This window comes from Tupaia chinensis, unplaced genomic scaffold (assembly GCF_000334495.1).
Source record: "Tupaia chinensis unplaced genomic scaffold, TupChi_1.0 Scaffold000235_1, whole genome shotgun sequence".
NCBI lineage: Eukaryota > Metazoa > Chordata > Mammalia > Scandentia > Tupaiidae > Tupaia > Tupaia belangeri.
Genome location: NW_006159713.1, coordinates 3,643,360 through 3,663,877, shown reverse-complemented (window position 1 = coordinate 3,663,877; position 20,518 = coordinate 3,643,360). Strand labels below are relative to the sequence as shown.

At 44.6% G+C, this 20,518-nt stretch overlaps 1 protein-coding gene across 2 annotated transcripts in view; it reads right to left on the bottom strand.

The window, feature by feature from the left end:
* The window catches only part of GNAO1 (G protein subunit alpha o1), a 195,390-nt gene that overhangs the window by 70,867 nt on the left and 104,005 nt on the right, over positions 1–20,518 (bottom strand). For both annotated transcript variants that reach the window (XM_006148389.3, XM_006148390.3), the window contains one exon: positions 10,935–11,076. In XM_006148389.3, coding sequence (XP_006148451.1) covers positions 10,935–11,076 — 142 coding nt within the window. The remainder of the gene's footprint in view (positions 1–10,934; positions 11,077–20,518) is intronic.

Sequence of the window (20,518 nt, the reverse complement as noted above, 5' to 3'; positions counted from 1 at the left end):
CATGAGAGTGAACTGGAGGAGTCTGAGGGTGAAGACCACACAGTGGGACAGAGCGGAAAGATGGAAGGAAGCCAGGGACATCACCTGAGCAGCTGAATCAAGCCTCAACTACAGTTGCACCTTTGGATTTCTTAATTGCTGTTTCTTGTTTTTTAGTAACCCGGTTTTCTAGTTTGATTGTGTCTTCTGTCACTTGCAACCAAAAACGTCCTAACTTACCAGAGGGTGGCCTTTGGCAGTGATGCAAGACAACCGTTGGTCACTCAGCAAATAAAGGAGAAGGGGGGACAAAGCTTTGTAAAGCAGAAGCAGGCGAATGTGTGTATAGTTGATGTGTATGTGCGGGGTGGGGGTGGACAATGGCTCTGGTTTTCCTAGGGAAGCCATCCAACACCCCACATGTGTGGTACTGTGACCCCCCCCCACACACACACACACACAACCCATATACAACAGGGCCTCCAAGCTGGTAGGAACATGGATTCCCTTTGGTCATCCCCACTGGCCTGTGACTCACAGCCTCACTCACACAGTGCTGCTGCCTCAACAAACCAAAGCCCTCTCTTAATCCCTGGCACCCCTCAGGGAACAATGCTATCAGTCCCCCAGGTTCTTCCAGGTGTTATCCGGTAGGCAGGAAGGGACTTTGTATCCACAAAGGGCTCAGACAAAACAATCAGAGAGAGACCTTTTGGAGTGAAAGGTGACAGTGCTCATCACAAAGCTCTAATCCGGGTCCCAATATAAGACCACATGGCTCACACACACTATGAATGTATATTTTTGTAAATCCCATCATCATATTTTAGGGAGCAAAATTATATTCCACCGCATTTGTGATGGGTCCAAAGTATTAATTTGTTAAGCATACGCTTTAAAATATGCCACAATTTTGTGGTCTTATTTTGGGAGTTCTTCATTTTTCCCAGAAAATATGGCATTGGCCAGACACGCCTCCCTCAGCTGTTCTCTCCATCTTCTCTGTGAGGCTGTGAGGTCTGCTTGGCAGCTTGTTTGCAGAAAGGATGTACCCACAATGTTCCCTCTCTAAAGAGGAGGCTCTCAGTCCCTCCCCTAGTGCAGTCAGGAAGAGAGGGGTTGGGGAGGAAAGGGCTGTCATGGGGGGTCCCCCAGATACCCAAGAGAAGGCCGTTAGTGGGGACCAACCTCAGTCCTGATGCTCAGGAATACTTACTTGCATAATTACAACATTTCCCCCCATAATCAGAGCAGAGTAATTAGGGCTTGAGGAAAGAGAAATTGTAAGCTAGTGTGAGAGAGCCACCGAGAGAGCGTCACCACTTACGGTTTTCATTACTGTTTGTTGGAGACTTAAGTATCTTTTTACTTTCATTTCTTTTAAAAATTCCATGCTTCTCTCTATAGGCAGCAAACATGTAGAGATGGATGGTGGCCCAGCCTCAAATACCTGTTCTCTTCCGCATGCCAAGGAAAGGAGGAGAGGGACAAATGAAGGCCAACTGCTGGCCGGGGCCTCTGTGGGGACCAAGCAGTCCACATGCTGGAGAAGAGTGAAGCTCAGGCACCAGGGCCTGTGACATGGGCAGGCATGTGACTATGCTCTGCCTGAGGAGTACAGCCCCACGCTCATTGGAGTGGGCACTATTGCCCAGATATTCTACCATCGGCTTTTTACTGCCAAGACTCACCTGCCATCAGTGTTTTGTTTTGGATGCCCTTTGGAACAACAGTTTCTGGGTTTACATGGGAAAACAAAGGCAAAAACTGGAGAAGAAACCAGGACCCACCTCTGTCAGTGGCCTGAGTACCCATAGCAGTCCTGACCTTTGGGCAGGGCTTCCTGTTGACTTAGCACATCCATATTTGCGTTCTTATTTAATTTCCCGATACTCTGCAGGGAGTGTGGCAGGAATGACTGGTGCTGTCCCCAAGCCCCTTCTCTCTGGCCTGTGTATCCAAGGAGAGTGACAGACTTCCTTTCTTCAGCTCCCTGTTGCTAGGTCAGTGTGGGGTTACTACCTTGTCTTCCTCTTGCTCTGGACTCCATGTGAGGGGGGACCAGGAGTACCCACAAAACCAGCAGGATGCTGACCACTATGCCTGACACTGTCCAGCTACAAAGGTAGCCCTAGGATTGCCCACTCTTGGGGTTCTCTATCCAGTAAACTATAAAATGGCTGTCCCTGTGGCTCAGGCCACTACTTGTTGGGAGATTTCATTTGCAGCCAAATGAATCCTAACTTCCTTAGTGAAGCTTAAAGGAGTTAAATGACTTGCTCAATTGAAAGCCCCTGCATTTATAGTTAAGACCTCAACGACCCTGTCTAGCATGCAGAATATCTCTATGGCTGTGATAGCAGTCTACCTCCAGCTTTTGGGAGAACAAGGCCAGGGAGCATGTCCATGTTCGACCTGATGCCTCAGGAGCAAAGGCCTCAGGCAGGAAGAATGTGGGCTTTTTCCCCAGGTGAACTGTTTTCCCAACAATTTGGTCCAAAAAGAATGTCTTAGGGGTAACATATGCAGCCCAGTCTCCGATAGGAATGTCCTTCATCTTTGGGTCTGGATCATAACCCTGATCTAACGTCCCTGGAGAGGACCCAGAAGCTCACTGTGACCCTCCATCAAGAACACTCTAATGTGTCCTCAACACTTGCCTTACTGAGGCAGGGAATGATGCAGCACTTATCAAGATTCAAAGAACTACAGGTCAGACAAGAGGTTTTCTACCTCGCCACAGGGAAATCTCAAACTCAGATGATGAGAACTCTCATTCGATGGCACTTTCTTCCCCTCATTGGCACTCGTTCATTAAATGCCAATCATGTAGGAAGTGGGCTTGTCTATGCCTGTCCTTGCCTTCCTGCCATTTCTCTAGGATGAACAGCTGACAGCAGGACAGAACCCAAACAAAACCTGTGGTCCTCCCGTTTGCTCTCGGGCTCCTCGCACACACTTCTGCTTGGCTCATGTTGTAGAGGGGCCAGCTTCCTTGCTGCCTCATCATTTCTAAACACTATAGTAGATGTCCCTTTGCTTTGAGGCCCATAATGGTAATACTAACTAACCATTCCTGAGCACCTACTATGTGTTGGGCCCTGCTTTAATAAGCTTATACCTATTGAGTCATTTAATTCTGACAATTCTAGTGAGGTCACCCAATTATGTGGCCAGGGAAGGTGAGACACATAGACCTTGTCTAAACCCAAAGCTTAGGTCCTTAACATTGCTGTGGGGGGCACTGCCTTGGAGTTCCTGCCATCACACTTACATGGAAACAAACAAACAAACCCTCAAAAAATGCTATCTACTGATGTGCCTGCACCCCCCCACCCCACCCCCTACAGTTCGCACACTTTGGATACAGGGACTGGGTCTTACCCATCGCTGCATGAATCTGTGAATGGAAGAATGAATGAGTGAATGCAGGAGGCCTTCTAGCTAGCCTTGCTGTCACCACTTGTGGGGATTAAGAAGGCTTTAAGAGAAGCACATTCTGCATCTTTCATTCTCTCCTCTCAGGAGGTGACTATTCAACATAGGGACTGTGTCTGTCCTGTTCACAGACTTATCCCCAGCATCTAGCCCAGCGCTTGGCCCAGGAGAGGCACATATCTGTTAGATGAATGCAGTCACTCATGGACTTGTTGACTCTTCAACGCACTGGCCTCTTGGGGGCACTGAGTACAATGGTGTGGTGAGTGTGCAGAAGAACAGGTCCATCCTGTCCTTCCAGGCTCACTAGCCACAGAGGTAGGACAACATGGCGTAGCTGGGGGCAGCTGGGAGTGGGGCTCAAGAATGACAAGAGTTCAGAGGAGGGAGCAACCATTTTCAGCTGAAGAAACCCAAGACTCTAAGGAAGAAAGGCATCTGAGAGACATCTAAAGAGTTCCTCCTCTTTCTTTCCTTCTTGAAAACTGTGGTTCCTCTGAATTGTTTTTTTTTTCTTTTAGAGGAGGCCAGGAAGAGCCGCTGGTGCTGCCACCCTGCCAAGGTACCAGCAGTCAGGTTGGGGGCATCTATGTCAGGCTAATGATGATGTCTCCCACACCAGGAGCCTGAGGCCTGATCCAGGGAGCAAGCTGGCCTGGCTACATTGAGTCCCAGAGAGCTAGCATGTCAGAGCTAGGGGAAGCCCTGGAAATCAAGAGGTCCACCTTCTCATCTTAGGAAATATTGTCTGTGCACGTGACTAGGAGCGCCTTAGTCTCGGCATCTCATATCCATCCCCATCACCTTATGCACTGTTCCCCAGGAAATAAACACTTAAAGTGCTCTTTAAGTGTTTGTGGAATGATTGACCAACTACATGAAAGGAAAGGCAGCCTCAAGTTGGCTAAGTGAGTTGAGGCAGCCTGGCGAGATGGAAAGAGAACTGAATGGTGACTCGGGAAACCTAAAGTTCTGGTTGTGGGTCTGCCACATGTCATTCCTTGGAGAAAGTCTCTTCCCTGTTTGGACCAGATGAGGCCTATTTTGCCCCATCTGTAAAACAGAGCAGTGGAATTATCGTAGATGGTCTTGAATGGAGAAGTTGCAAATTCTATTAATCTGGGCAGGCTAAGAGTCAGAGCAGAGCCAGGCTCCAGAGCTGGTATAGATGGGAAGCCTCAGTTCCTAGCACATGGTAGTGTAAAGCCTCTTCTTGGCCTCAGATTTGAACTACTGGAGTTTGAGTTACGGCCTTGACTGTTACCATCCCCAGACCATCAGCTCTGAAGATCAACACTGAAGACACTCCAGGCCCCAGGGGATTCAGGCAGACACAGGCCAGATAACATTCTTGTTTTTGTCTGTTTGAGACTTCATGCAAACCACAAGGCGAACAGCAGTGTGCTGAGGAGGTGGCATCACAATATTTCCATGGTTGAAAAAAGATAGTGTTCTGAGCTCTGACGTGTGACTTAAATGTCAAGATTTCTTTTACCAGAAGAGATCCAATGACATTTTGGAAACTGTGTATGAAATTTGAGTCTGCCTCCCCCAGGAGCTGCCATTATCTCTGAGGAAGAAGGGTCCAGTGAAATTGGGGGGCAGGGCGGAGAGGAGACAGAAAAGCACTGGGGGAGGCATTTGATCTTCAGTACGCTTAGGTCTGTGATCTTAGATTGCTAATTAAGTGCTTGTAACCTCCATTACTTGTACTTAGGTGCCTCCATTTTTAACCTGAAAAATGTAGATTAAACCCTTAGCCATCATTTGCTAGGTTGCTGTGAGGATATTCATCAATACTTCATTGATTAATAACAGTAATTTTAAACGAATAATAAAAAAATGATAGCTAACATGTGCTGAGAACTTTCTATGTGTCAGGCACTACCCTACGTATTTTACATGTAGCATGGTTTCCTTTTCTCTTACAGCAGGTGAATGAGGAAGCGTGAATGACTGTTTTATAGACACAAGCCTGGAAGGACAGGACAGATGTGTGCCTCCCATATATTCACTAGGCATATGCACAAATAGTTAAGAAATGAAAATGAGAATAAAGCCGCACTTAAATCCAAGGCATTATTTCCCTACTGATTCGTTCATTTACAATACATTTTACACATGCAAAGAATCCATGTGTACACACATAAGTTTTATTTATGCCCCAAAATTCCTAGAGGAAAATGGAGAAGGAATTGTGGCATGGCCATTCCCTCTAGGGAGTGATTTCTCACTTTCCCCTTCTCTCTGTCTCAGGAGTGCGAGCGACATACCCTATAGCAAAAATTTAAGTAAAAGAAAAAAAAATAGAAATTACAGTGGCACCCATTGCACAGGTAGCTATAAGGATTAAGTACTTAAACGTTGTATGGTGTTCATTACATATGTATACATATGTAAATATGTAAATATGTATTTACAATGTATTAATATGATATTGTTGTTCAAAGACTTTCTCCATCACCCCCTCCCCTGTCACAATAAACCTTTTAATCCTATAATTGTCCAGTTTCCCCTATCCTTTCTTCCAGCATCTGAGTTTAGGCCAGTTAGGCCAAGACAAGTTCCTCTGCTTTTGTGATGCAGATGCAGGCCCAGGGCCAAGGATAGAGGAAAGAGGAGGAGAAGAAAACTTAGCACAAAAGGCTGAGACAATTTACATAATAATAAGGTAAGGGTGCAGAGTGGGGAAGGAGGCAGGACAAGGGGTGGAAGGGGAGGTAGAAAAGGAGATAGAGAAGGAAGGTGAAGGACAGGGAGAAAGAGGGAAGAGGACTGGGAGAAAAAGGAAAGAGGGCACATGGAGGGAGGGAGAAAGTGAAAGTGAGGAAGAAATGCAGAAAGGGAGAGAGGGAAAGGCAGAGAAGGAATCCCTTTTAGACAGGGAGGAGAAGAGAGGAAAAAATGGGGGAAGCGTTTGCAGGCTGGGAATAGAGGAGAGGGTCTCGGGAATCCGAGTATCTCCAGAAAGTGGGGATGAGACACTGGAGGAAGACAGGAAGAAACACATAAGAAAAGCAGTGGAAGTTGTTTTTGGGTACTTTTTCATATTCTTAGAGACACTCAGGATAAAGAATGAGATTCTGTAGTAATTTGTTTTGCATAGTTATATTGGGCCTATTTAATTGAAACTCTGCTCTGGACCCGAACCACAGGGATTATTTTTTCTTTCTTTCTTTCTTTCTTTCTTTCTTTCTTTCTTTCTTTCTTTCTTTCTTTCTTTCTTTCTTTCTTTCTTTCCTTTTCCAGGGTTAATCTATGCTGTACAAATATATTTTGTACTGCCCCACCCTGGAAAAGTCACTTAGTTTCTCTGTGCATCACTTTTTTCACTTAATAAAACGGGGATAAAAGGGTCAGTAGGTGGTGTAAAGGTTAAGGCAGCTGGATCCCATGTGGCCTACTGCGAAGTTTGAGTCCTGAACCCAGTGCTGGAAAGCACCTGAGTGCTTGTGTGTGTGTGCTGTATGTGCATGCCCATGCGTGCCCCAAAATTCCTAGAGGAAAATGGAGAAGGAACTGTGGCATGGCCATTCCCTCTAGGGAGTGATTTCTCACTTTCCCCTTCTCTCTGTCTCAGGAGTGCAAGCGACATACCCTATAGCAAAAATTTAAGTAAAAGAAAAAAAAAATAGAAATTACAGTGGCACCCATTGCACAGGTAGCTATAAGGATTAAGTACTTAAACGTTGTAATGTAAACTGTTTAAAACAGACCCTGGAACATAAAAATTGAAAGCCTCTGATGTCCTGAAGCCATTCTTTGTCAGAGCGTCTGTTCTCTGAATCCACCTACTTGCCCATCACTCCCTCCTAGAAACCCAGAGGTTTGAAAGCAGGCTCAGCACATTTGGCTCAGGCCAGCCCCTCCTGACTTCTGCCTGAGGTTTCCCCTTTCCCCCACTCATTCTGGTGTCTGGTAATACTTGACTCCACTTTCTTGATCCTTATCCTTCTGCCCTAATCACCAATTAGTCACCAGGCCCTTCTACTTCTCTGGAGAGTAGGCTTCACTTGGTTGCCCGTCCTTCCCGATCTCTCCCTAGCTCCTTGGACTTCTAGAGTGATCTGCTGCCATGGCTTCCTAACTGGCCTCCCCACCTTCAGGCTCTCCTCAGAATAGCCCACGTTGCATGTGCTGTCACAATCATTTCCAAAAATCTCACTTTCATCCTATCCCATCCCATCCCTCCCTAGCTCAGAATTTACTGCCAATAGGATAAAACCCACACTTCTTGGCATGCCTTCCAAGGCCCACCAAATCTGAATCTGATGGTATCTTCCAACTCTCTCACACTTTGTGCTTACCTAGATCTGCTGTTCTGGCCACTGGTACCTTCTACGAACCACATCGCTTTGGGTAATTACCAACCACTGCTTTTACTTAGGTGCTTTCCCACGTTGTGCACCTTTCTTCACCCACAACTGCACCTGTCAAACCAAGCCTAGGCTTCAAGGACAATTCTGGTCTCACTTTCTCTAAGAAGCTTTCCCTGACCACCTATGGAAAGTCTGTGAGCCCCATCTTCCTAAAAGGTGACCAGCTCCTTAAAGACCCCAACCCACATGCCTTTCAATCTTTACATATACACAATCAACAGCTGTTCATTTGGTGATGAAACTATAGGTCTATAGATTCCTTTCTCTCATTTTTTTTTCCTTCTGAAAATTGGGAAAATTAAAAATGCTGTTCTATTCAAGGAATGTTTTTTAGAAGAACTTACTATTTGCCGAGCACTGTGCTGGCTGTTGGAGTGAGGAGGAGACTCAATCATCAATGACACAGGCTTTCATCAGAAAGACCTTCCATTATGAAGGGTTCCTATTCTAGGCTCCATTTGTGGACTTTACTGGGGTCCAGAACCTCTTCAAATATGTGCAAAATTTCCTAGACATGTTCATGTATGCCTTGCTCAGGAGAGAGGCTCACAGCTTTCATTACCTGTTCAAAGGGATTTTGACCACCCTCAAGTGCAAGGCTCACTGTTTAAGGAGGGAGACAGCCACACACAACCAGTCTTCATAACAGGACAAGATGGGAGATAAAAGCTAATGGAGAAAGCACTGAGCTGGCTTTCTCTGTTGGGGGAATAAAAAGAGGGGCTTTGTGGCAGAGTTGGAGCTGAGCTGGTCCTTTCTGAATGGCAACAGTTCCATAAGGGAGAGAAGGGGAGCAGGGCACCGGAGGCAAAGAGCTTGGCCTGAGCAAAGGCATGGAGGCATGACTGTGCCTAGTGTCTCTGGGAAGCGTCTGTAGTCTGGTGAGGCTGGGGCATGAGGTGTAGAGCCACAGATTGATAAGACAGAGTCCCTGCTGTTTGCCCCTGTGGAGGCTCTTACAGCCTCAAGTGAGTTCATACCACAGAGAGTTGGAGCAGGAAACCAGTGAGGCCTTCTGTGGAGGGGACAGGGCAGGTGGGAGTCAGCTGTCAGGAGGTGGCAGGAACACTTGTTCTAGGGGTTAAAGCTGAGGTATATCAAGGAGGCCTTCTGATGTTTTCTGAGAGTACATAGCTGGCTGGCCCAGGCAGGTTCTGGGCTGGGTGTAGGGTTGTTTCTCTAGACATCCTATGATGGGTGGGGAGGGAGGCAGAGTGGGGAAAACAAGTGAGGGAAGGAGGTCTTTTCTTGAAGGACAAAAACACCAATCTGAGTCTCTGCTGCATGGGCAGTTCCCATAACATCCAAATGGTAGCTCCCTGGGTGGGCAGCCCCTGAGAGAGTTGGAGATCCAAAAGTTGTTTGGGAGATAAGCATGGCAGTGAACACACATGCTCTTAGAAGGTCTCACACACACTCTCAGAAGGTCTTGCACACCATATGCGTACGAGTGTACAGGTATGTCTGTCACCTGGTGAACTAAGATTCGGGTACCACACTCTCCTCAGCCAAAGGCAGACAAAGACCAAAGGCCTGTGGCTCATGTCATGTGTGAGGATCAGATCAGGTATTACCTGCCCTGGTTTTAATGCCTGAGTTAATTAAAATGAGTTAATACTTGTAAAGACTTAACACAGTGTCTGGCAGTGTGTAGGTGCTTCATAAATAATAGCTATCTTATGCTATTATTATTTAGATGAGCAAAGCACTGTGCTCAACAGGGCTAATTCTAATGATCTCAGTAGGTATTTTCTGAGTGTCTGTGTTCTCTGGACACTGTGCTCATTCCCCATCCCCAGCACCCAGTACCTGCATGTTGTAAACAGGCAATGATTACTTAATAGAAACAAACTGAAGAATTAACAATACCCCTTCTTCCCCTTCCCTCTAGTCCTGGGTCCTGGCTCTATGGCCAAAGCCAAAGCCAAAGCCAAAGCCAGTCTCCTGGAGCTGAAGTACTTCCTCTAGACCCAGCTTCTTGACTTGGCATCCTGGAGGAGCAACCAGATGGGCCCAGGCACCCCTGCCAAGCTCCTGGATTCCCCACCCCAGGCTGGCCTCTGACAACGAATTCCTTGGTACCTGCAGGAGCTGATGCCTGAGCCAGAATGACTCTGCCCATGGAATCAGGATTTTGTGCATAAAATGAAATTTTACATTTAAAGCTCTCTATCACAGATGATGTATCAGATCAAGAGAAGGCCAGGATAGTTTTCTACTGTGATAGATGATTTTTACCAAAGACAGCATGTGTGTATAATGCACAATCAAATCACACAGTCATCAGTGATTTGTGCTCTCTCTCTAGAGGCTCCAAGGAAGGGCCAGTTATTTAGAGGCCTCCACTCGCTCCCCTTTTTTTCTGGACTCCAGGTCCCAGAAAGAGGATCACTGGGATTTATGATCCTAACAGAGGATCAAGAGCTGTTCCTGGATAGAATTCTCTCAGGCTGTTTCCTCCTCCCCATCTCTCCCTCTTTCCTTTTATTTAGCTTTGCTAGTGTAGGGCATATAATGCAGTCTTACAGTTCATGCAAATGTTAGCAAACAAGACATTTTTATATACATACTCCATTCACCACTTATCAGACACCTGGAAACTGAGCTGAAAAACAGTCCCTGTTCTTGGATATTGATTTCCTAGAGGAAGGAGTGTCCCTTAGGTCTTCAGACCCAGGAGAGGCAGAAAAACATAGCCTTTGGAGTTAAGGAGGAAAGAGAGTTCATTCAAGTTGGTGCCCTCCACTCCCAACAAAGCAAGGAAAGTTCTTTGAAGGAGAGAAGGTTCTGTTTAATTATTATTTCTTCTGTTCAAGTTAGTTGTCCAAGGGTAGGTACTTACAGCATAATATGGCAATTCCAATTTAGAACAGTCAGTCATCAATACTTTCCTATCTCTAAAATAAACCTTGGAATTCTGGGGTTATTGCATTTATTGGTAACTTTTCTAAGGGGGTCTGCCCATGAGGGTAGTGGTTTATTTGCCAGGTGGACTGGTGCAATGGCTGATGTTGGTGACTGTGCCACTGTATTTCTCTCACATATAGCTCATTTCGTCTAGTTCTTTAAGGAAGTCTGGCATTACAAAGAGGAAGCAATGGGGTAAAAAAGTCTGTGCCCATGGGCTCAGGGACCTACCTTTCTCTCCTTGTCACCATACTCGATGCCCAAAGTGTCCATGGCCCGGACAATGGCTGCCAGGGACTGGATAGTGTTGCTGTAGACAACAGGCTTGTATTGTTTCACGTCTTCTCCAGAGAAACCATCTTCATGGATGATCCTAGAGAAAAAGCACACACATCACACATGTTGAGTACATTGACCTTACTCAACATAGACACCACTGGGCAGGTGAAGTCCTAGGCCCAAGTCCCTGGGTTAGCTGGCTGAAGGAGAGGTCCAACTGGGATGCTAAATTACTCAGTGCTGCATTAATGCCATAAAATGTGAAGGAAAAATCTACCTGAATTACTAAAAACTAATCTAAAAAACAGAATATTGCAAAGAGAAATGCAGTCTTCCCGCAGTTAGTGAGGTGTTGATGATACTCAAAACCACTTAGGACAGGAGGGGCACATACTAAGCCCTCAGTAAATATTATTAGCCATTAGTATTTTAAGCAAAGGTCAGGGTCACAACTTCTTGCATTTTTCTTTCACAGAAAACTTACAGAGCGTTTAACGAAGGTAGGATAACACACTTAAAATAAAAAATAACCATCTTCAACTCTGACAACAGAAAGTTCAACAAGAAGAGTGTGCCTACTCTTCCACCCTTGGTGGTGATTTATCCGCCATGTCACCCTTAATCTGGTGGAGCCAAACAGTGACGTGGAGGATACAAAGGGGAAGAACACTATTCTAAAAGGCCTCATGATACTCCCTGGCAGCCAGTTAGTACAGCTTATTGGCAACAAGGATCTGGAAAGGAGAGATGGCTACAGAGAGGAGATCATACCAAAAGTTTTGAAGATTCTTTTTAGACTTGAAGTAATCAAGAAAGAGCACAAGAATTTTAAGGCTGAAATCTAATATTCATATCAAAGCAATAACTGAGAACTTCCTTTTGCTTCACCATAGCCCCTTCCTATTCCTTCATTATCTTTTTTTAAAAAAGAATCATTTTATTTAACTTTATTTATTTATTTTAATTTGACCAGAGAGAGAAAGAGAGAGACAGACAGAGAGAGAGAAAGCAAGCTGCCGGGTCCAGGACTTGAACTGTGGTCAGCCATGTGGGAGTCCAGTGCCTTTAACCACCATGCCACCTGCCAGCCCTTCATTTTTTTTTTTTATTACAGAAGATTTCTAACAATTCCTCCTTTTTTTAAAAAAAAAAGAATTATTTATTTAATTAATTTATTTGTTTAAATTTGACCAGAGAGGGACAGAGTAAGAGTGAGAAAGAGAAGAGAGACAGAGAGAAAGTGAGAAAGTGAGCGGCCAGGTCCAGGACTCGAACTGCAGTCAGTCATGTGGGAGTCCAGTGCCCTTCACCACCATGTCACCTGCTGGCCCCACAATCCCTCTTTCTTTTCTTTTTTAAAGGAAATCTTTATTAAGATATAATTCACATGCCATACAATCCACTAATTTAAAGTATACAATTCAAAGTTTTTTAGTATATTTAGCTACATCACCACAATCTAAGAACATTTGTGTCCTGGAAAAGGAACCCTGTATCCATTAGCAATCACTTCTCATCCTCCACCCTAACTTCAAGCAACCACGAATCTACGTTCTCTTTCTATAAATTTATCTTTTCTGGACAGTTTATGTAAGTGGAATCATATAATAGTGGTCGTCTGTGTCTGGATTCTTTTACTTAGCATGATGTTTTCAAGATTTATCCATATTGTGACATGAATCAGTAGCTCATTCTTTTTCATTAAGGAATAATATTCCACTGTATGGACACACCCCATTCTATTTATTCGGTCATTAGTTGGTGGGCCCCAACAATTACTATAGCAACATTTGATTTGATGCTGGATTGTGAGTTTTGATCCTAAATTTTACTAAGAAGCAGGTCAAAATGATCCTATTGGCTTTTGTTGACTTTTATTAGCCCTAAGTCCATTTTTGTAAATGTCTCTTGAGGGAGTATAAACTGCTCTAATACCTCAGAGAGAGCTCAAAGGGATTGCAAGCTCCCACTGTAAATAACTAGAAAATTGGCAAAATGTAAGAAACATTGGTTTTCAGACATCAGAGAATAGCCAGTGTAGAACTGCGATCCCTGAGAAAAGGGAAACCAGCAAAGCGGGTCCTGTGATGGTCTGGGCTTTCTACCTGAAGGTATTTACTAGACCACAGTGGAAGGAAGAGAATCCTAAGCAGAACACAGCTATCTTACTGAGCTCAAGAGATAAAGCTCAGAGTCCAGGAAAGCTGAGGTGGCTGAAATTCAAAGTGCAAAATACCACAGAAGAGAACACTGCAGAGAGAAACACGTCAGACATCTGCATAGGGGTCGCATTGAGTCTTGGACTAAACAGGATGAGACTCCACAAACTGGACAGAGGAAGAACATACATCAGGGGAGCTTAGAAACTGACCTTTTCCCAGAGCTGACCAAGGCTGAGAGATGTTCAAATTCTGACCAGCCAGAGTGGAGAGTCCTTGCAGAATGCCTGGGGCATTGGGCAGAGACCCCAGATGCTTGTGTTGTAGCAGAGGATTCAATTAGCCCCTGAATAAAAGCTACTTTAGATCTTCCCTGACAAAACCTAAAAACAAGCCTTGAAAAAAAATCAAGCTGACTCCTATAAGTAAGTTAACTGCGTGATAAAGTGCAAAACTCTTTTTTTTTTTTAAAAAAAAAGAATTATTCCATCCAACCCTATCTAGTCGTTTATTTATTTTAATTTGACTAGAGAAAGACAGAGAGAGAGAGAAACTGAAAAAGCAAACCGCCAGGTCTGGGACTCGAACTGTGGTAGGCCATGTGGGAGTCCAGCACCCTTAATCACCGCACCACCCGCTGGTCCCAAAGTCCAAACCTCTTTAAATAAAGGTGGTATGATCTAGATATTCAACAATATAATATTAATAATATCAACATCCAAAATAAAATTCCAGGATGTACTGAAAAAAAAGAAAACAAAACAGGAAAGTTTGATTCATAACTGGGAGACAAATCAGTTAGTAGAAGCAGATCCAGAAGCGACAGAAATGATGGAAGTAACAAACAAGGATTTTGAAAACATTTATTTTAAACATTTTAAAGAAATTAAAAGAAGCCATGAATTTAATGATGAATGAAGTGGAAGATATAAAGAACAAAATGGAATATCTAGATATGAAAACACAATGATTTGAAATGAAAATTTTAGTAGCTAGGATTAATAGCACATTAGACACACAGATTAGTGAAAAGTAAAGACTAGCAAAAGAAACTATCCAAATGAAGCAGAGAGAAAAAAGGCTTCAAAATGGACCAGCAGATGGCGTAATGGTTACGTTGCTGGACTCCCACGTAGTTGACTGTGGTTAGAGTCTGGAACTGGGTGGCTTAAAACTCATGGTGGTGCATGTGTGCCAAAATCCTGAGAAGAGAATGGAGGAAAGGGATTGCAGAATGGCCATCCTCCCGGGGGGTAACTTCTCGCTTTCTGTCTGTCTTGCTGGCGAGTGCACATGCCCTATATCAAAAATCTCTCTAAATAAATTTAAAAGAAAGGTTGCAAAATGTTTATGATATTTATAACATGTGTAAAAATAAAGCTTCTACAACAATAGCACAAAAGATAGGAGAAATAAAGCGGAAATATACCATAGAAAGATTCCTATATGTGAAAAAAGTAGTATAATATTACTTGAAAGTAAAGTGTGTTAAGTCAAGATACACACTGTACCCTCTCGGCCAGGGGTCCTCAATCCCCAGGCCATGGTCCAACCCGTGGCCTGTTAGGAAACTGACCACACGGCACAAGGTGAGCAGCAGGTGAGCCAGTGAAGTTTTATTTGTATTTGTAGCCACTTCCCATAGTTCACATTACCACCTAAGCTCTGGCTCCTATCAGATCAGCAGTGGCATTGGGTTTTCATAGGCGTGTGAACCCTATTGTGAACTGTGCATGCAAGGGATCTAGACTGTGCACTCCTTATGAGAATCAATGCCAGATGATCTGAGGTGGAGCCGAGGCAGTGATACTTGTTTTGCAGAAGAGCTGCAAATATTGCATTATACTGAGTCGTCTAATTATTTCAGAATATATTACAATGCAATAATAATAGAAATAATGTTCATGATAAATGTTGTAATGCTCTTGAATCATCCCCAAACCTTTCCTCCTGCCTTCCTACTCCCAACCCCCAGTCTATGGAAAAACTGTCTTCCATACAACTGGTCCCTGGTGCCGAAAAGGTTGGGGACTGCTTTTCTAAAACAGCCACTAAAAATCCATGAAAGAAACTGTAACCAGACTTCTGTAAAAGGACGGAAACCTCTGGGGGGCTTGAGAGGTATAAGCAGGATTTGTCAGTCCTCATGAAGCTTCCCCAGAAGCCAGTGTAATGGATGTCTCTTGTTTTAGTTTGGACCAGCAGGTCCTGGCACTTACTCTCCTGGGAGTACACCTGGGATCACCTTCTAGACCCTTGGCTGCCTGTGGGATTTCTTTCCACTTAGGGCTAGGACTATAATTTTTCACACCTATTAGTATCATTAATCTTCACATCTACCTAATGAGGTAGGAAGGGTAGGTTTCTATCTTATTATTTTTAATGCCAGAGAAAGAAAAAGGAGAGAGAGAGAGAGAGAGAGAGAGAGAGAGAGAGAGAAAGCATCACCCAATGGGGCCTGGTCACACTGCGAAATCCCTTTTCCTCTATTTCTCCATCTTGTCAGCATCCTGGGCATACATGCACATACCTAACGCATTGGGCCAGAGTTTGAACTGCACTTGGCCATGTGGGATCTGGCCTCCTCTGTATAATGCATAACCCCTACATTATAGGACCAACCCAGGATAGGTTTTTATGACTTCATTTGACAACAGAGGAAACTGAGGCTGAGTTAGAATATTTGAAAAGAATTGTTTAATTATTTTTTAATTTGCTGTAGGACACATGTGCTCACAAGAGAGAGACATACAGAGAAAGAGAGAAGTGGGAAAGTAAGCTGTCGGGTCTGGGATTTGAACCATAATTGGCCACGTGGGAGTCCAGTGCCTAAACCACCACATCACCTGTTAGCTCCTGAGTTTATAATTTTATATCCTCTCTCACCAAAGCAATAGGTACTCAACACTGGAAAACTTAGACTGTACAGAAAAGCAAGAAATATTCATAGTCCCACTGCTCATAGAAAAATATCAATTTTTTAAAAAAGAATTATTTATTTAATTTTATTTACTATTATTTTTACAATTTGTTATAGGGCACATGCACTCACCAGAGAGTGCCACCAGGCCACCCACTGGCCTCAACCACCATGCCACCCACTGGCCCAAAACACTGAATTTTTTGGTGTAAATTTTTCCATATTTTTTTCATGCCACATTCTTCCTCTTCTTTTTTTCTCCTCCTAGCATGGATTTGAGGCTAATATCCTTAAGAATATCAAATAAGATCTCTTTATTTTCCCTCCCACTATTACTCCACAGAAGCAGAGCAGAATAGTGGACAGAGTTTAAGTGCCAGACAGGCCCGAGTCAGCCCCAGCTTGATCACTGATGAGCTATGAGTCTCTCTAAATGATTTAACCTCTTGGATCTTGGTTTCCTTATCTGCAAGGAGTTGCTGGGAATAATAAATTAAAGGACCTAGGGACCAGTTAGTGGCATAGTGGTTAAGGCAATGGACTCCCACATGACTAATTGTGTGGTTCAAGTCCCAGACCTGGCAGTGTGGGGATCACGTTGGGTGTGTGTCCATGCCTACCCAGAATTCTGGGTGGAGAATGGAGTAGAAGGGATTGCAGCATGGCCAGGCTATGGGTGGGGTATGTGATTTCTCACTTTCCCTCTCACTGTTTCTGTCTCCATGGTGAGTACATGTGCTCTATGGCAAACACTTCAAGAAAAACTTACAAAAAAATAGTAAAGGGACTATCATATTATAAGTATGCTAGGACTTCAAAAAATGTATAGAAAAATGAAATTAAAGTGTGAGTTTATTTTGGCACAGTATTTTTTTTTAATCCAGGCATAGTTTTTACATAGTACCCAACATTCATGAGCTTTTCAGAGACTCTCTCATATAATAAATATGCTACTGGCATTAGTGTTCTCATTGCAAAGTCAAAATCTTCATTTGCAGTATGAAAGAGCAGAATAATAATCGCTGCTAGTATTTGAGGATTTACTCTCTGTGCTAAGTGTTTCATATGTATCATTTCATTTAGCCTTCACAACAACTGTAGGACCTAAAAATTATCATCTTTTTTCCTTTGTGAGGAACCAGAGGCTTAGAGGTTAGGCCACACATGTGCTAAGGGGCAGAGTGGCACTTGAAGTCCCGCCTGTGACTGCTGGGCAGATACTGAGAGGGAGTGCAACTTCTTCGGCCCTGGCTTTCCATATCCGGGTCTCAGAGGATCCAGAGGATGCACATACAAAGGAAACATAACACTTCTCTTGTAATATCTGCCTGCAGTTCTGGAGGGTAGCACAAGGTAAGGAGGCTTCTGGGTTGGGATTAGAATGAAACCCAGGGAAGCTGAGTCTCTTGTGAGACCCAGCCCAAGTCTGATTCCTGGAGGTGTCGGGCCAGGATTCGGAAAGCAGGAGTGAGGCTCCATGAGCCAATTTGCAACGTCAGTGGCATCTCACAGGGGAGAAGCCCAGATGAACTGTTTTCCATCTACATCGCTGAGTGACAGAGTGCAGAATCAAGTCCCAGAGTCATCCCTTGAGCTCCTAGCTCCAACTGTGCTTGAAACCAATCTATCCCTACTTTGGAATAATATCAGTCTTGTTTTTGCATAAGCTAATTTGATTTTGGTTTCTGTCCCTTATAACTAACAGAGTCATGGTCAAAACAATAAGCAGAGATCACCTCCTAACAGACTTATTATTTTTTGTCTTTACCACCAGCCTGTCAGCCCTTGGCATCATGTCTCAACCATCTCTGCTCCCCTCCCCATATTACCTGGCTAGGGCTTGGCTCTGGACAGTGTTTGGAGAAAGGGGGACATAACTGCATGAGCCAGGAATACTAAGGTGTGCAAGCTGTGCCTCTCCAAGGAGCTCAGTAGCGGAGCAGACAAATGTGTGCATGTGTATGTATGTGTTAAGAGTGGGATCCACCAGGTTTGTGAGGACTGTAGAGCCAGGGCACAAGGGGAGGCCAAGCTAGATTCTACCTTGGTGCCCACCCAAAACTCAGGGACCCTGAGGGGTGTTCCAGGCCATGAAGCCAGAGCACCAGGAGGAGTGGGAGGTCTGAGCAGCCAGGCGCTGTCTCTGCAGTCTTGAGTGCCGACTTTGTACACGGCCGCTAGCTGGACTCTGGAAACCTGGCAACGCTGCTGCTTTCAGAGGAGATCTCAAGAGGGGATGGGGAGGGAGGGACGTGGCAGCCGGGTCTGCCTGAGCAGGTCTGGGCTTTCTGGGCTGAGGCAGGCAAGGAAGGACCCCTCTTCTACCTCTGCCTCACTCCATTCCTCTTTGCTGCCTTGGGGACACGGTGGGGGGCCTGAAAGTGGGTTCCCCTTGCTCTCTGCTTCCCCCTCACAGTGTAGGACTGCACTTGGCTGCAGTGAGACTCCCCAGGCACAGTGGCCTTATATGGTCACAGAACCACGGGCTTTGGAGCTGGAAGGGACCCTGGAGGATCATCTGGCCCAGCAGCCATTTTCCTTCTCTGAATCACAGACCCCTGTAAGATCGTGACAGATATACCCACACAAAGCCCTAAGCTGCTGGGACATAGGATTTTTTTACTCCATCTCTTGGCTGAGTTAAGGGCCCTCCTCTGCCTCCCTTGATCAGCATCCTTCCACCCTGACATTGGGACGGTCTCTCCATCCTCCACCATAATCCCTTAATGATCTATTATAGATTAAGGAGGGACTGCTGGAGGCAGCTCTGTGCCTTTGTAATTTCCTTTGCTGCTTGGAGCTTCAGTTTTCTCAGCTGGCCCCTGGATGTGGGCATGGGCTGGGATCAAAAGAATGAATACATGTGACAGGGAGTGCCTGGCACAGTATGCACTCATCCAGTGTCAGCTACTACTGTTAGCATTATTGTTCCATTAGTTCATAAGGCGGGGGGAGAAAGCACAGTGCCCTGTGTCTGCTCCTCTTGAGGAAGAGGCTGGGAAGTGAGTCCACAGGGCAGGGAGTCTGGACAGCCCTGAGGATTTCCTGCCTGGAGGAGGGGGGGAGTGGAGAAAGAGAAGGAGGAGAGGTTAATAAGCCACAGAGGAGGAAGCGCAGAAGAGCAGGAGAGGGGGCAGTCTCTGGACTAGAGCAGAGAAACCACTCATTTATCAACAAACATCTTAGGAGTAGCTGCCAGTTGACTGGCTAAATTTCCTGATTTGGTGTTGTTTTGCAATGTTACAAAATGTGTTTTTGCGGCCAGCAGGTGGAGTGGTGATTGATGGCTGACTGCAGTTCAAGTCCCAAACATGGTGGCTTGCTTTCTCACTTTCTCCCTCTGGTCAAAATTTAAAAATACTGCTAATAAATAAAATTAAAATAATTTTTTTAAAAAAATGCGTTTCTAACACAAGTGGAGGCCCGCACAATGGCTGCCCAGGTCAGGGTCAGAGCTTTGCTCCTGTGACCTCTGACAATAATTTCCAGTTGTTAGGGAGAACTGACCAGCAGTGATGATGTGGCCCTGGAGCCATCACTATGCCCAGAAGAGAGCAGATGAATCAATCTGGCCTTCTAGAAAACATTAGTAATCAAACAGTGACCAGGAAGGTGACGGTGTGTTAACGAGCCATTTGCCAACAAATAGGGGCTCCATGGAATTATCAGACATTGAATTAGGACAGGATCGTAAAGTGAAAACTCTGGTTATGTGTATGTGCCCTGTGTAGCTGTCTTTATAAAATGATGTTTGTGTGTGATTGTGTCAGAGTGGGTCAGATGAAGACAGTGTGGAGGGAGGAGGTAGAGAGAACATGACACGGGGATACATAATAAAAATATATTAATATATTAATATTCAATTTAGGTGGCAGCATTTGGTGCTTTTTTTTTTTTTTTTTTAAAAAGCATTTATTTGTTTTTTAAGAATTGTTAGTTTAATTTATTATTATTTTAAATTTGCACATGCATTCACCAGAGAGAGACAGAAACACAGAGAGAAAGGCAAAGCAAGAAAGCAAGCCTCCAGGTCTAGGACTCAAACTGCAGTTGGCCCTGTGGGAATCCATCACCTTAACTACCGCACTACCTGCTGGCCCCTAAAAGCATTCTTTTTTTTGGGAGAGGTTTTTGCTATAGGGTGTGTGCACTCTCCAGAAAGACAGAGAAAGACAGACAGAAAGTGAGAAATCACCTCCGCAGGGCAGATGGCCATGCTGCAATTCCTTCTCCTCCATTCTCCTCTTGGGATCTTAGGCAGGCATGCACATGCGCCCAGCATGAATTTAAGCCACTGGGTCCCAGACTCGAACTACAGATCATTCTTGGGAGTCCAGTGACATAGCCATCATGCCAACTGCTGGTTCCCCTAAAAGCATTCTTTATATGTTTGTTTTATTTAATTTTATTTTTAATTATTTATTTAATTGTATTTATCCATTCATTCTTTTTTTTTT